Source organism: Vanessa tameamea, chromosome 19, assembly GCF_037043105.1.
Source record: "Vanessa tameamea isolate UH-Manoa-2023 chromosome 19, ilVanTame1 primary haplotype, whole genome shotgun sequence".
Classification (NCBI taxonomy): Eukaryota; Metazoa; Arthropoda; class Insecta; order Lepidoptera; family Nymphalidae; genus Vanessa; species Vanessa tameamea.
Genome location: NC_087327.1, coordinates 11,005,350 through 11,022,562, shown reverse-complemented (window position 1 = coordinate 11,022,562; position 17,213 = coordinate 11,005,350). Strand labels below are relative to the sequence as shown.

General features: G+C 36.3%; 3 protein-coding genes across 7 annotated transcripts in view; 2 read left to right on the top strand and 1 right to left on the bottom strand.

Moving 5' to 3' along the window:
• The window catches only part of Ps (pasilla), a 51,833-nt gene extending 47,658 nt beyond the window's left edge, over positions 1–4,175 (top strand). For all 5 annotated transcript variants that reach the window (XM_026630927.2, XM_026630925.2, XM_026630928.2 and 2 more), the window contains one exon: positions 69–4,175. In XM_026630927.2, coding sequence (XP_026486712.1) covers positions 69–289 — 221 coding nt within the window. In that variant the 3' untranslated portion in view covers positions 290–4,175. The remainder of the gene's footprint in view (positions 1–68) is intronic.
• A 672-nt stretch (positions 4,176–4,847) lies between these two features.
• Positions 4,848–9,046, bottom strand: Wsck (wsck). The gene is made up of 2 exons (XM_064217854.1): positions 6,102–9,046; positions 4,848–5,791 (listed from the first exon to the last, which is right to left on the bottom strand). The coding sequence occupies exon 1, from the start codon at positions 8,793–8,795 to the stop codon at positions 6,612–6,614; it is 2,184 nt and encodes a 727-aa protein (XP_064073924.1). The 5' UTR covers positions 8,796–9,046; the 3' UTR covers positions 4,848–5,791; positions 6,102–6,611.
• Positions 9,047–9,928: 882 nt separating this feature from the next.
• Positions 9,929–16,956, top strand: LOC113393837 (uncharacterized). The gene is made up of 5 exons (XM_064217903.1): positions 9,929–10,098; positions 10,196–12,505; positions 12,815–12,937; positions 13,418–13,582; positions 16,000–16,956. The coding sequence occupies exons 1-5, from the start codon at positions 10,077–10,079 to the stop codon at positions 16,383–16,385; spliced, it is 3,006 nt and encodes a 1,001-aa protein (XP_064073973.1). The 5' UTR covers positions 9,929–10,076; the 3' UTR covers positions 16,386–16,956.
• Positions 16,957–17,213: the final 257 nt, after the last annotated feature.

Here is a 17,213-nt window from a genome sequence, read left to right as displayed (position 1 = left end):
CCCACTCCAATGGCAAGTCGACTTGAAAGACGACAGGGACATGACACCCCTCCGCTAAACCGTTCCAGGCCCCGGCGGTCGCAGCCTCGTCGAGATCCAGCAGATGTCGGGCGCGAACATCCAAATCTCCAAGAAGGGGACGTTCGCGCCGGGCACGCGCAACCGCATCGTCACCATCACCGGCACGCAGACCGCCATCAGCAACGCGCAGTACCTCATCGAGCAGAAGATCCAGGAGGAGGAGCTGAAGCGCACGCGCCACAACGCCATCTCGGGCCTCATGCAGTAGCCGCCCCCCCCCCCCTCTAGTCACGCGCGCCGCCTGCGCGGTTACCTGGTACATAGTCTTATGTATATGATTTTACGCATGTATAGATTTAGTGTTGCAAGTGTTATTGCTATATACGTGTCGGAGTCGATACCATTGTGATAATCTCCTATCACGGAAATTCCTATTCCATACACGTTTTTATTTTTATATCGTTCACCGAGTACGTTTTATTTACGAAGTTGATTTCATTGTAAATGTTACCATTGATAAGTTATTTTTTTTTTAGTATACTTGACGTAATTAGATATAAATTTGAGTGTTGTATCGGCCGCCCGTCGGTCGGGCGGTCGAGTGGCGACTTAACCAAAGTTGGTGTTTAATTTTAACTCTCTCGACATTGAAATTCTATGTAATGTGCAATGAAATATTATTCGTTGAATTTATTTTTGAATCGTCGACACGAACGCGTCTCGGATCTTTGTTAAGAGATTGTTTTCATTCCTGTTTTCTCGCGTTAAAGATCTTTATTTTTTATACGTTTATAATATATTATTTCACGTAGTCGTTCGTCTCTTCGTCGGTCTAAATTTTTCGTCTTAAAATATAAGTACAATTTTAATAATAAAAGATGCATGTCCATAATAGTAGAGAAGTTATATATTTTAAAGGTTTTAATGCAGATTTCTATATATTATTCGAGAAGACAATATTAAATATTCTTATTTACAGTTATGATCTAATTAAAACGATAGTTTATTTTTGAGCGCCACGGCTCGGTCGGGACGTGGGCTCGGTCTCCGTAGAGATAATGAACATAATAATATAAGCTGTGATTGTTTTATTTTCGACATTGTCAAGGTACTTCGTGTCGGTTACGACTTAGCGTAGTTCCGAGGTCACGAAACATCCTTCGGATAATAGTTTTAGTTGTTCGCTTACCTCAGAAGTGCCATCGACGTAGATAGAAGGTTAGGAACCGTACTGCGGTCCCACGTTGGGCGCCAATTTTAACGATGCATATTGGTTTTAAAACATCATCGGTCTCGGTTTCAAAGGCGTCTTATTGGGAATAAAGGAGTTAGGATGTAGTTTAGGTTTACTAAGTAGATCGCCTGCTTCGGACGGTCTGAGCAGTTTTTCAGTGTTCGTCTGAAACCGACGCCGATGATGTCCTCCGGCGCCGATCACCTATCAGGAAGGAATGAAGTACAAATGAATATTAACACATAATAAATATATACGAATCGGCTTAAAACTATTGCATAGTTCATAAGTGAAGGAATTGAGAGATGTTTCTCAGTTTGAAAGTCGTAACAAAACGACGAAGACGTTAGTGACGCCGTGACCTCATACAAACGTGATTGAGAAATATAAATAATTATATTGTTGTATCTTCGCAACTGTCCAACGACATCTCGATAACAAGTTGTGGTTGTTACTGGTGTAATATTATACGTGTGTTATGTAGGTAACATTACATCGTAGTTTCATTAAAGTAGCTAGCCTAGTATATATTCAATCTTTAAAATGTATTATAGATACGCTGTTCGAACTCTCTGGTGTTTTTCGACTTTCTCATCTTACTATATGTGTATTCGGGGGTAGGTACAGATTTTGTCTCGTGTCAATTATAAGGTTTCACATGTTCGCGACTCCGGATACAGCAGCGGCCGCAGCTTCGCGAGCGTGCGAACCTGCGGGAGTACGGCGCAAGCCACCCGACGCGTATTGCCTGTTAAGTCGATTTTACAAGCTCAATTTTATTGAAATTTTTCTCGATTAGTCAGTACGTGTAAGTGATTACGTCAATTATTCGGAAACAAAGTGTCCGATGTCGCTGTAGCGGGGCAGGCGGCGGTCCGGGGCCGCGTCTGCGCCGCTGAGCCAGCGGACCTTCGGCGACGTTAGAGCGACTCTTTCGTTTCGGGCGAGCTCTGGGGGAGCATCTTATAGACGAGTAACTTATCTTCGCATCTACACTACTTCTAAGTTTCATCTTCCCTTCATTGTTGTTTGATTTGTTCTTTACAATGTTTCCGACTAACCGACAAAGACATTCCATCTGATGTTTCTCTGTATCTTCCGTAAACTTAGTATAAATCTTATCGAAAGCTTTACACCAGATGTTAGATTGTTGAATTATTATAGATTTCTAGCCGTGTTATTGTATTCTCTTAAAGTACTAATCCGAGATGTATTTACTGAAATTTATCTTATCGCAATTTCACATTAAAACTAATTATATTATATGATTATACTATTCGATAGGGACACTGTAAAGAACATCTCGAAGGTTTAAAGTTATTAATTCGATTCTAGTTAGTTAAATTAATCATATTGAGGATTAAAACAATACATTGGGGTATGTATAGATAATTTTAATTAAAATACTGGAAAAAAAAATGTTAACGTTGTTATACTGAAGTTGTTACAATATTTGAGAGTATATTATCGTGAATAACAAAATAATAATTCTTAGTGCGGTAACATTATCAGAATTTAAATTTTATCGCGTGGAGAGATAATAAATAGTGAAAAGTCGTCCCGACATTCGCGTAACGAGCCAACAGAGCGACGCGTCTCGGCGCGGACGAAGACAAGGATTAATACTGTTTCTGTGATACTGACAATTATGCGTGCTCGCACGCCGGCTCGGCTCACTCGGTCCACTCGGGCCACCCGGCCCACTCGCACGCTTGTAGCCCAGTAGCAGCGCCCCGCCGCACCCCGCAGCCCCACGTCGGGCGCCACTCGCAACGGACGAATCGAATTGAAAGCACCGCGGTTGAGTCTGTTTAGTGTTTCTCGGTAGATGTCGCGTAGGGCGCCGTCGCCGCCGCCGGGCGATGTCTACCGCTGTTACGAGTAAGAATTTTCGATGTCGTAGGCTAAGGTAGCTAGTTATCATTCTTCGTATTACTTACCTGAATTCGGAGTAGGAATGTCGAGCCGGACGGGCGGCGACTCGGCGTCCGCGCCCCTCATCCTCCTTTTACTTTTAATAGCTAAATGTTGTTGAATTTGTTGATAGAGTGGTTTATTGTAATTACTATGTAGGTAGTTTAGTGGGTATACAAGTGAAGGTCGCAGCCGTCGGGCGCGCTAGGCTAGGCGAGGTTCGGTTCTGTGTGTAGGAACATGGCTGTGCGTTCAAGTCGAACTCAACATAGGACGGCCCGCCCGCCGCACGCGCGACGCTCGCTGTCTGTATATAATTGCATAACATTCGTTTCATTTACGTTTCTCCTTGCTCATTGTCATCAATTTATTAAAGACTGAGGAATCAACTCGCGCATATTGACATCGTCACGAACGCGTCCCAAACGGTAGGGAATATTTGTAATATATTGTTTATTGTCATTAAATTGTTCACTCGGCTCGCGGATCGTCGCAGTCGCGGCGGCGGACCGGCGTCTCATCACCTTTACACATGTTGAGATTGATATGTTAAACTAATTCTATTGAATTGTACCTTGTTGCGTATTATAAGTATGTATAGACCGACTCGGTACGTTATGTATTTGATATGTTGATACATTTGTTGCTGTACAGATTCAATGATGGAATTATAATATTTTATTATTATTATTTTATTTTTTGTTAACTTGGTTTATCGTAAACGGGTCTGCAAATGTTATTTACGAGAAATTAAATTTAATTAAGTTTTTAAAATGCAATGTTTTGAATTTAAAATTCGCTATATTTTAGTCAAAGTGTAATAATTGTTTAGTTTGTATCGTCGAAATGATTTTCTAATTATTGTTATTTTGCAATATCGTAAAAGATAAGAGGTCAATATGAAGGTTACAATGTCTTAGTGTTAAAACCGAAAACCAATTAAAGGGTACCTTGAACATTGTCTATAATTATTATATTAACATTAAATAAATGCAAAATGATGAAAGTTTGTTTTAATTACTCCCCCTACTGTTCGACAATGAAACAAATGTACTCTCTATAAATATTTATTAGTTCTCGGTGTGTAAAAGCTAAATCATTACATAAATGAGATTCATATAAAAATACATGGACGGAATGACAACATTTAGGTGTATAAAATAAGTACGGCAAATAATACAAATAATACATAAATTCTTAATAACTAAGTACATTAATGGAATGGTTATTCGCACAGAGTCACGTAAACAATAAAAGTATATTAAAATAAATATTAAGTATGAGCACTCTAAGTGCTTATTATTAATGCCATCTTCAACATGCCGTGTCTTCCAAAGTTAAAATATATATAAAAACAACTAGAACTCTTTCATTTTAACTGACAAACACATTTAAGAAGTGATGTCCCTAATAGTGGGATTGTTTAGTACTTCAGTACATAGACCATACGGTCCTCCTTGCAGATGAAACATTAAACCTAAAATTTTCAGACTAAGCTAAGTTTGTGATCAGTCAGATTAACTTCTTGTAACTAATCTGAATAGTCATTGATCTCAAATTTGTCAATCAAAAAAAACCAACTTTGTTCATAATTTTTGAAACTGGCAGTAAAATAAGTTTCATCTGCCTGTAATATATATACCTCAGCAAAGAACAAAACTCATATAAATTTGCTTGTATGTTACATAAGTCTTTCTTTTGTCTTTTTTTTGTTATAACTCATAAAAACCATATAATCGATAGTTTTATTAGACAATGATAATACTATAAATTGTTTAAAGCTATAGTTTTTAAATATACATGTTATACAATAATCAATATACATTCAAACCAACTCATAAGAAATAAAACTTGCTCATTAAAGCAAGTGAAGAACTGGTAACCTGTTTTTACTTGCGATACATGTTGCTCGCGAAAAATATATAAAACAATATATTATTTTCTTTTATTTCATTTGTTGTATTGTATAAGTGTTTAGTCATATTTATTGAAACATACCTGAACAAAAAATATTTTGTCCTGAATATTATAAGACGGGGTTAAACCATGTGTATTTTAAAACTAAGATTAAATCCAGGAAAACAACACCTAATCTCTTTGTACGGGGATGTGTTACTGTCATTATAGAAGGTTTACTACTATATTATTTATCCATAAGATCGAAGGGAAGATGAATTGAATGAATCTCCCTCACTAACCAGGAGAGACATGTTGGCCAAACCTCAGCCAATGCGACCGTATGTGAACTGACACAAGATTGCTGGCCTTAGATTAGTGAAAAAAGAAACCGACACAGCTCCGAGGTAAGACTTGTGGCAATCCCAGGTGGTGGGAAGACACCAACGAACTTAATAGTTAAAACAGGTTGGCATTTGGCTGTGCATGTAAGGCTTTATGATTATGAATATATCGATATTTTAATATTGTCATATTAAAATTCTAATTAATAACTTATTGGAGTATTTAACAAAGATAAAATAATATCAAACTACATCAGATCATATACAATATAAGGTAACATGTAATGTAACAGATCCTCATTATGACGACATTTACCCCAGACATCTTAGCTTTACTAGACTGGAAAACCAAAGCATAGATAAACTTGGATAAGAGATGGGTCTTGAGAATCAGTTTTGAGAAGATATAGACATTGATGATAACTTGGTGGTAGGGCTTGATGCAAGCCCATCTGGGTACATACTACCCACTCCTCAGAGATTCTAAACAACAGTACTCAGTATGGTTGTGTTCCAGTTGGAAGGGTGAGTGAGCCAGTGTACCTACAGACACAAGGGACATATCACCTTAGTTCCCAAGGTTGGTGGTGCAATGGCGATGTAGGGAATGATTAATATTTCATACAGCGCCGTTGTCTATGGGTGGTGGTGACCACTTACCATCAGGTGGCCCATATGCTCGTCCACTAAACGATGGTCAAAAAAATATGAACCAGCAATGAAAAAATGCCCGACTGAAAATATCGATAGACATGTACGACACAATGATTGGTCTCTGATATAAATTGTATTTCAGAGGTTATATCGGAGATATTATTATTACATTCGGGGCACAAACATAACTGCTTTTAGACTTTCTTATATAATATACATGTTCTCTTTACACTTATTATTCTAAATAAGATTTCAAGTTTGGAGATTGAGATTAATAACGCATTGAGAATAAACTGAGAATCAAACAGTATGTTAAATCTAATTGTGGCAGTTATAATCAGAAGCAAATCTTTGGATTATAAATTTTAAACTTATAATATTATAATAATAACTTATAGCATATATATAGCAATGACTACACCATTACTTCGTTTCAATTTGGGAATAATCATCATGAATATGTATACACATCATGTATACTTATTAGTGTTTAAGACTTTTGCTTAATTTTAACTACAATGGTATAGTCAGTATTATTGAGAATAATACTATGAAACAATTTCATACTGTGGCACATGAGGTTCATAGTTAAATCCATTATAATGTGTGAAAATGAGACATCTAGTGCCAGGGCCTTCTGCAAATGGGGTCAATTCATTTAAAAGAGATGAAAAACTGGGTCTTTCATCCGGATCAACTTGCCAGCACTGTAAACACAATTGGAAGAGTTCATCCCCAACATATGATGGCTGGGAGGGTCTCATTCCCCTCAACACTCTAGCTGCAACGTCTTTGCTACCTGTGTGAGCATAAGGTGTAGCTCCTATGGTAAAAACTTCCCATACAAGAATACCAAATGACCATACATCTGCCTTAGGATTAAATCTAGTCTGTCTGAGCATTTCATGTGAGGTCCATCGAGTATAATCTGGTGTTTCATGCAGAGGACGAATGTGAGACAGCCCAAACCCTGCTACCTTAGCAACACCATTATCCCCTATTACAATGTTACGGCAACTTAACTTTTTGTGTCCAATTTTTTTACTTTGCAAATATTCCATACCACAAGCTACTTCGAGGCAGACCTGCAGGGCTTTATTTTCAGAGATTAGGCAAAACTTATTGTTTTGCAGATCCCTATGTCTACTTTGTAGAATCATTTCCTTAAGAGTTGTTTTAGTATCCTGTAGTACTACGAAGAGGGTTGTATTTGTTTCGCAAATACCAATTAAAGAAATGATATTGTCATGCTCACTGGACTTAATCAATAAATCTAATTCTTGTAGCATTAATTTCTTATCAGATTTTTCCAGTTCTCTGTCCAATATGACCTGCACAAGCCCAGAAGTTTGAGCACCATGCTGCTGCACTTTCCCTTTTGTGAACTTTCCATAGGTACCTAATCCAACTACGCAAGATATATCTATGTCAATCAGATTTCTGGGAATATTCCATAGTTTACGTTTTAGATTGCCATAGTAATCCACTCTTTCATCTTCGTCCTGCAAGAATCCAGAATTTTCAATCTCCAAGCATGGTTCACTCAGACTTAGTGGCATGGACTGTGAGCCACGCTGCATACGGACCATGTGGATTCTCTTGCGCAGAATAATAAGGAACCCAATGCCTATCAACAGCAGCACTATACCTATAGCAATTGCCGCCCCCAGTGCTACAACCATGGGTGACATTTCTTCTGGCTCATTTATATTCAGTATTATTTTCTTTGTTGATTCAGCATATCTAATTTTCTTAACATGATTTTTTTCACTTACCACACCAAGGGAAACCTCAATATCATTTGTTAATGGTAGTGGTGCATTGTAAAACCCATTGTATGTGGTTTTGTCACCTATAATAAAATTACTTTTAATATCTTCAGGGTCTAACTCTGCTGTTATATAATATGGCAGTCCTTGTTCAGAAGCGTATGAAAAATTGCTTAAATTTTCAGTTATGAAACCTTGCTGATATAATTCAATTGATACAACTATTCTGTACATCGATACAGGACCATTGACATTTTTTGCTTCCGGAATATGAACCAACATTTGGCCCCCACGTCTTTCTAGCATGACAATATCAGGCGGGCTTGGGTCAGGTGTCCCTATAATGGTTTCAGCTTGTAAAGTTATATTTGCACCTACTTCTTCATAATTTGCAGCTGCAACACTTATGCTGTATGTAGAACCCGATTGAAGATTTGGTAGCTCTGTTTGAAATGTTTCATTAGACACTCTCCATTCCAATGGTATTATAACAAAATCTGCATAAGTTTTTAAAATAGTTGCTGTTATTATGTATGCTGTGATACGGGTAAAGGCTTGTGGACCCGTCCACTGCACTCTCACAGTTGTTTCAGTTATGTTAACAATATCTATCGACATCGGCGGACCAGGCGTTGTTACTTCCGTGTCGTACACGCTAGCTGCATTTTCTCCACCACATTTTTGTGTTTCGTTCTTCGGACACGGCGTATCACACGACTCCGGTTCTAGTACGAACTGACCGGGATCATTAGCACAGAAACAAGTGGATTCGTTTCCAATTAGAGCGTATTTGTAATACACTTGCTCGCATGCTGATAAGCAAACATCTACAGACTGTCCTGTATGAGTATTTAACACATCCTCTTTGAACTTATAGCAGCCTATATAGTCTCCACGATCAGAATTTATACATGTAACATAAAATAATATTATTGCTCCAATGAATACGCTCGGACGTTCCATTGTTTATACCCGTTAGTGACTCAGTGTATAATTTTTAATGATTTCACTCGCACATTTTGTATCAAATAAAATAAGTTCTAATTAAAATATTATTTCACTTCATCTGCATCATAAGTGAGCTTCTAATTTCAGTCTGGATTTTTTTTTTAATAGTTTAATCGATAAATCACGATGCGGAACCGAACCGCATTTCGGTTATTTATTGTGACATTTCACATTAATAATAATTTGTCGTTACTAAGATGACATCAGACTAGTGATGCATCATGCAACACGTCTAGATGTCTAAAAGTAAATTACCAACGGTTAATTAATTCTTAATTTACATATTTATTATTGCAGACCTATTTTGAGTTTTGAATATTTTTGTCATTAGCTTTCATACAAATTCGTTTTTAAATAATTATGAAAAAATATGTAAAATTTTCTCTCTGTAAAATTTTACAATTCTTTCAAACTAATTTTTTTGCTTATATTTTTAATCCCTTCAAATACTTTTGTTTTATTTCAAAAATAGAATTTGTTGACCATCATTAGAATACTATTGAATGATCAATTTGGTAGACAACAATAATTTCATAGTTAATTAGTTGGTAAATATATGATAGGTATGGTAGATTCATTATCAGCCATTTGATTGAACGGTAGTATTTTTTTTTATTATGATCGCTTTTTGAACTACACTGTATACACACAAATACTTTGTAAACCAAAGATTACCTATATATTGTTATGAAAAACCTATAAAAAATATTATTTTTATTTCCATACAATTGAAAATAAAAGTAGTAAATATTTATAATCTAATTTTACCCTTCCCCTTACTAATATTACAATTATACTCAATACATTTATTGTATTTAACGATTATTGTATATAAAAGCCGCCGTACGACAAATATTATAATTTGTGTCGACTATGAATTAAGATGGACTCAAGTGTACTGTACAAATCATTATAATTATGATAGTAAGTTCTAAAATTAAAAACCTTACTATTTATGGCTAAGTAACAAAATATTATGTTAAAAAATTCTAGTTTATCATAATAATTTTTTTCTAAGAAATTTGTAGAACATCATCTAAAATTACATAAATTATTTAAAAATGGCAACTTAGTTTCTAGCATCAACTTCTGACGGCCCGTTTGAAATTCAATTCGTTAATAAACGGATCACTTAAATAAAAACGCAAATAATTTACTTTTTAATATTATAATCGTAAAAATTCTAATTACTTTTTAGTTCTTAATCTTAATGCGTTGTTATTTTTTCCAACGAAAATGTCAACGAGATCTGGAAAACGTAAGTATTATTCATATATGTCTTTAGAGTTGTGCTTGTTTTGTTTATTTATATTTATAAAACTGAACACAAAGTGATACGTTATTTTTGATTTTAGGAATTCATAGTTCGATAGAAGAGCCTGTTGTAGAAAACATGTTCCAATTAAAAAGCGAAAGAAAAACTCGTAGTAAACAACAGAAGACGAGTAATGTTTTGCCGCTCACTGAGAAAAAAAGAAAACATTATGTTAGATATCCTTCTGAAGAAGAAATAACCAGTACTGATAATGGAAATATTGAGATTACCGTCAAAAATACACGCAAATCTAGAAGACATACACTCAAAGAGCAAAATAAGATTGTTAGTGATTGTGAGCCAATAATTGACGTAAAAGCAGAGCGATCGACTCGTAGGACCAAAAAAAATAGTGTAAAAAATGATTTAGATAACGTGGAACTAACATTAATAAAAGAAGTCACAGAAGAGAAGAAAAAAGGAAAAAAGAAAAAAGCAGCTAAAGTCACGAATACAGAAGAAGATATCGAAAATGTACCCGAAGTAGACATGAAGATCAATACTAAAAATAAAACTAACAAGAAAAAAAATAAAAAGAAAACAAACTCCCTTATTGTGACAGATGTTGCTGAGAATCTTAATAATAAGTTAAATAAAAGCAATGCTTCAATCGATTCATTTCACAGTGCTGCTGGCAGCCCGGTTGTTAATACCAGTCAGAATTCTTCTAATAATAAAAATTGTGTAATGAATGAATCACTGAAAAACAAAAAAACTAAAAGAAACATCCATGATGAAGAATCAATTATGAATGTTTCAGTAGATACACCAAATAAAAGAAGAAAACTAACTGTGGAAATGACGTGTAACCAAACCAATGGTTCAGTAAAAAATAGTCCTATCGAGGAACTATTGAGTGAATCAGATAAATCACGAAGCAGTGCCATTAATGAAGTAGAGAGCATAGATAATAATACATTTGATAAAGACAACTCAGTATCAGCATTAAACAAAAGCCTTGATGCAAATTCCAAAAGAAAATCAAACAAAAAAACTAGTTGTGACAAAGGTAACGATAAAAATACTACATTTGAAATTGACAGCACTATTAACAAACTCTCATCTACTAATAAACTTAGCGATAAAAGACCATCTCTTAATAACACATTTGACGGTAGTTGTAAACGAGACACATCAAGAACTTCAATGATTAATGGTAATGGATTAAATTTAAATGCAACCTTTAATAAGGACAATTGTAACCAATCAGATGCCAGTAAAATAAATTATGGCATAAATGACATAACAAACAGTGGCTCCAAAAAGAAAAGAAAGTCAAGTATTAAAAATTCAACATACGATAAGATAGACAAAGTCACACTCAATGCTACATTTGACAAGGATATCTTAAAAAGCTCTTCAATAATAAATTCTATAACTAGAGAGTCAATATCATCGATAGATTCGTTTGACCAAAACAAAATTGAAAGTTTGAATAGTACTTACGATAAAAACCCCAAAGCCAAAATGTCCATAAACTGCTTTAATGCCACTTTTGATAAACCAGCTAGCCTCGACTCAACGTTTGATAAAAGTTTAAAGAAAGATTCCATTGACCAATCTAAAATGCGGCCCAAAGCAAAGTCGTCTCTATTAAGTTCTGACACAACAGATAATTCTCTAAACATAACTGATGACAATTCCCATGTAAGCATAAACAGTGATGATTCTAAATTAGAAAACATTATAAACACCACACCAGTGTTAGTAGAGAGTAGTATGGATGAGTCAAAAACTGACACACAAGACACAAGTGACAGTCTTATGGACACCGAAGTTGTAAATAATACACCAAGAAGAGAAGCAACTTTTACAGAGGAAAATAAAACTTCTCCATGTCATAAAGCAGACACGAGGACAGAAATTAAATCTAATACACCGTCAAAGAAAAATGGAATGGTATCAATGTCTCCTAAACAAACAAGCTTATTAGAATCTGAAATTACACCACTCACTGACACTACAACAACACCTAAGAAAAAAGTTTTGACAGAGACTATATTAGCTACGACACCGCTGAAGAGAGACGGAACATTCACAAAAGACAGTCCAGATGTAATGCCTCATAAATTGAGCAATGATATGACACCAAGACGGATGTCTCTACCATCACCAGGCTGCACTCCACATCCGAGCTCCAAAAGCTCATTAAAGGAGAAGAGTGTTTTAAATGTGACTCGGTCAATCGAAAAGTCAAGAAGATCCTCATTAGCTGACGTGGCACCGAGATTGACCAGGGTGATGTTCTGCAGCCCTGTCAATAACCCGGCTGTAGTTACGCAAATGAAGGGGAAAATAATTAAGTCAAATTTGAAGGGATCAAACAAAAGCTTCGTATTCAATGACAGCGGTGAGTTATTTTGTTTAAATTGAGTCAGGTCCCTCCTAAAGACATTTGATTTTGTGTATCAGCAAGTCCAATACTGTGAATATCATTTTCTATTTTATTTCTATGCTAACCTTTTATCTGTTTGACTGTTCATAAAATATCATCTTAGTAGACAAATTGTTAAAGAGATTCTTTTAGTAGTTCAAAAGTGTTATTAAGTAGATCAAATTTACAAGTTTGATTTATTTCTAAATCAAAAGTCATATATTTTTCTTTCTCCATTCATTATAACATAACATATTTAATAACTTTATTATTTTATGGTCAAAGTGTCGGAGTTAACGCGTCCGGCGCGCAAGCGCTCGTACACGCAGACCGAGGCGGAGGCCGAGCGCTCGTCGCCGGCGCGCCCCGCCGAGCGCCCCGCCCGCCCGCGCACCGCCAGCGCCGCAGGTACTCTGCGCCACTTCCGCTACACTACTACACTATTACAAACTTGTTTCTACTGCCAATCAGTACCAAATTTTAAGTCCATAAAATCTTAATTCCTAGGGTGTAAGAAATAGTAATTATTACCTACTGTTTAGACACTAGGTCTGAGGGCGATGCCGATAACTTACACCATAAGGTAGATTTTATATAATTTGCTTGTTTGCTTAAAATAAAAAACAATCATAATCTTTGTATGTCCATTATACGTTTAAATCGATCCTACGTCCGAATTCTTTCCGGTCGTGTGATAGAAATCTCCGGACCGGAAAGAATTCGGACCAGCCTAGGAGAGTGAGAGAATAGAGCGCACCCGTGTCTGCCCACGCGCTTTCCGGGTTATTTGGCTTCCTCGAGATCGGCTGCCGTGGTCGAAAATCGGATAAGACGCCATCATCATAATCATAATAGAGGACACGAGCAATAAACCGTCGAACTTTCCAGGTCGGCTGCAAGAGGCGAAGGGCGAGCGGCGCACGAAGCTGCCGAACTTCGCGGCGCTGCACCAGAAGCAGTTCGAGCGCATGGAGTCGCTGGACGAGTGGCAGCGCCGACGCGGACAGCGCGCGCGGCTGCTGGCCACGCCGCCCGCCGCCGCCCGCGTCGCCGGTGAGACGCGCACGCACACCGCGCACGCCGCGCACGCACACGCACGCACGCACGCGCATCTAACTGTCATATTTAACACTCGGCGCCCCCCTCCTAAAATGCGAGCTAGACCGCGGGCGACGACTAATTCTAGAATAAAAAAATAAAATCAATAATGAATATCATAGCTAATTCAATTAAATCGCGTCAAAATAAAGGCTTAAAGAAAAGCCAAATTAGTGAGTACAGATGAAACAAACTAACTAACCAACACCGGGTGAAGTCGCAGGCGATTAGTCATATGTAAATTATATATTTGAATATATATTTTTTTCTCACGTCTTACAAAGGTATTCCCGTATAAGGAATCGCCAACTTTTTTTTTTGATTAAATTGTCCTCAAACAGGAAACAGTGAATGTTTGTGTTGAAGCCAAAAAATACATTTAAACCATTGGAGTGGCGTGGCTACACTCCGTTCCACTATGTCGTAGAAACCTGGGCGAAGCGAATGCACATGCTTTTGTATTTTGCCGCTACAACATGAGTATGTAAACGTAAAATAACCGCCCGTAGGCTAAGGCCTCCTGTCCGTTTTGACGAGAAGGAGTACTGAGAGAGAGGTACTTATTCCATCACGCTGACCCAATGCGGGTTGTTAAATACGCATGTGTCAGAATTTCATTGACATAAGACACATTTCGGTTTCCTCAAGATGATTTCTTTAACTGCCAAGCAAAATAAATGATATAAATACAAAATAAGCAGATGTCAATTCAGTGGTGCTTGTCTGGGTTTGAAACCGCAATCATCGAACACGATTCTTTCCTGTTGATCGGAGGGCTAAGCTTTTTTAAGCTTGCGTTAGACAACAACGTGGAGACGACAACAATCAAATCAAAATATTCTTTATTCAAGTAGGCTCATAAAAGCACGTCGTCATGTTACATTGGTGAGTTAAATATAAAGCTACCACCGGTTCGGAAAGTAGATTCTCTCAAGAACCAGCAAGAAACTCAGTAGTTACTCTTTTCCACCATTCTAATTACAGAGTATGTCAATAAAGTACGATTAAATCTTTATATATCCTGCCTAGAAATCAATAAATACTAATCCACACACACACATCTTTGATATAATCTGGGATTGAGAAATATGCCTGATTTATCAATGTTTTTTTTTGACATTAGTTTTAAATTATTTAATTGGCCAAGTTAAAAATAATAGCCCAAGGGGTCAGAATCGAACCTGCGACTTATTATATCGCTGGGCAGGTCGTAAACCATTGCGCTGTGGACACTTCGAATATGTAAATACTGAATGCTTTTTGAAAAACAAAACGAGCCTTAAATCGTGAACTATAGAGAACAGCTAACTTTTATTTATGGCTTAATAAAGTGAATTTACACACTGGTCATATCGAGCACACGGGCGTTATATCAGTCCTTATCTTATAAATACTCACTCGGTATTTCCTGTTTAAGGAGCAGTATAACAAATTATGATGTCTTAAAGATTCACGTTTTCTTTTATCAAATACAATAATACAATCATAAAATAATAAAATCATTTTATCTGCATAGAGTCGATAGCAGTACCTAGTATTATGAAAAAAAATGTTACCTCTTTATGTAATATTAGTTTGATAATAACTATTCGGTCGAATTAGCCGCTGTATTCAATTTTTTATCACGTTTTTATGGAATTTTACTAATAAAATTAAGTTTTATGATAAGATAATATCTTATTGACTTAGAGATGTCTAAGTATGCTCTGTCTAATATTATATGAATATACATATAGGAAATATTTTTAAAAACTACGGTACGGAAGACTGCTAGGTGAACTGTGTTTTGAAGTGAAAATATCTGAATTTGTTCGTGGATACATCCAATGATAAAGTTATTATATAGACATGACATCATAAAGCCTAACAGTCATGTAACTTTCTACCAGTAAACATTTCTTTTTATTTCGATATATAGTTCCGGAGATTACCCCATACATACATACAAACAAACAAATATGATCTCCTTATAATATTAATAAGTATAATGTGTATAATTTTTATGATCAAATTCAATTTTTACACTATATTTATTGTTTGCGAAATGTGTAGACTTTTAGTCGTACCCTGAGCGCATAGACACTGTTAGAGTAAAAAAATAAACCGCGTTTCACGCCGTATTTATTCTACCAGGTACTTAAGATGTTATGTCCCTTGGGCTTGTAATTACAGTAAGTTTGACGTGACGTTTAACGGTAGACTGACTAGTGAGTAGGCACCCGGCTAGATAGAACACTCAAACAATGGGCTGTTAAACAGATTCAGTCTTATTATATACTCAGTAATATGTAAGACTTATATTAACGAAAAGGCAACGGGCACCATATAAGCACAAATTTTTAGATTATAAAAATGACTATTTTTTTTTTCAGAAACGGATAAAAATGTATCACAATCCGATACATCGACTAAGAAAATTGAAACGCCGAAATTAAAGCAACCGAGTACGGTTCCAGGGTTCACTAAGTTCGGCTTCAAATTGAACCTCGACGTCAATCCCTTCAGCATCCCATCGAAGACAACGGAAGTCAAGCCGAAGGAAAATAAAGCGGTAGTCCTCAAGAGACAAGCCACGCTGCCCTCCCTCGCCGGAGCCACCGCCCTGCGGAGGGAAATCGCTAAACAAACCATTATGAGGGAAAAAACATTCGCGGAGAAGAAAAATGTGCACAGGAACGAAACTAGAACGGTCATAAAGGGCGTACGGACGAACAGACGGTTCGAATTGCAGATGAAAATGCGAAATATTATCAATTAATACTCGTTGTTGATGCTGTGCTGTTATTGATTAATAAATAATGTTTACTGATGAGCGATTGAGAGTCGCTCCTTAAAATTTTTACCAAATGTTTCATTAACTCGTTTTGCAATGTGTCTGGAGGGGATTTTGTAATTAACTAACTTCCAGACGAGTTAAAACTTGAATACAACGTTGGCAATGCATGAAGAGAATAAAAACTCGGTATATTATTATTTTTTAATTCTTTAAACACATGTCGAAATATAGAAGAAACTAAATAATTATGGTCACACAGTGGCATTCATATGTTGAGTCGTTATTGAGATTATAAAACAGTTTACAGTGAAACAAAGTTAAAACAAGTCCATTTTTACTTACGTTTTACAGGAATACTTGATGTTCTCACACGAGTAGACTTCGCTTGCAATCATTATGGGTGATAGATTCCGTAAGTATAAATACGAAACTTATCCTGGAACTCGTTGGTAATATGCGACATTTTCTTTAATAATAATACCGTTGAAAGGAAACACGCGTCTAAAACCGTGTCGCATAAGTCATATCACGACTGAGACTAGTAATCTCTTACACAACACTCTTACATTTAATATTAAAAATCTTAAATTGACTAAGTTTAAATCACGGGACTCAATACTAATAGCTCATATGTGAATATAGGGTTGCCTGGAATATGAAAGGCTAAAACAACACAAAATATTTGTCATTACGTAAAATTTATTTCAATGGCAGAACGACTAACGATAAACAAACTTTAAATTTTCATAAATTTCATGTGATTTGCTAATAGCTGTACTGTGCACTTCAATCAATTGATAAATACGTCTT

Coding starts and splice junctions, on each gene's coding strand:
- Wsck (XM_064217854.1), bottom strand. CDS start 8,795: ATGGAACGTCCGAGCGTATTCATTGGAGCAATAATATTATTTTATGTT.
- LOC113393837 (XM_064217903.1), top strand. CDS start 10,077: ATGTCAACGAGATCTGGAAAAC. Junction 12,938..13,417: donor GCGCACCGCCAGCGCCGCAG/GTACTCTGCGCC, acceptor CGAACTTTCCAG/GTCGGCTGCAAGAGGCGAAG. Junction 13,583..15,999: donor CGCCGCCGCCCGCGTCGCCG/GTGAGACGCGCA, acceptor TTTTTTTTTCAG/AAACGGATAAAAATGTATCA.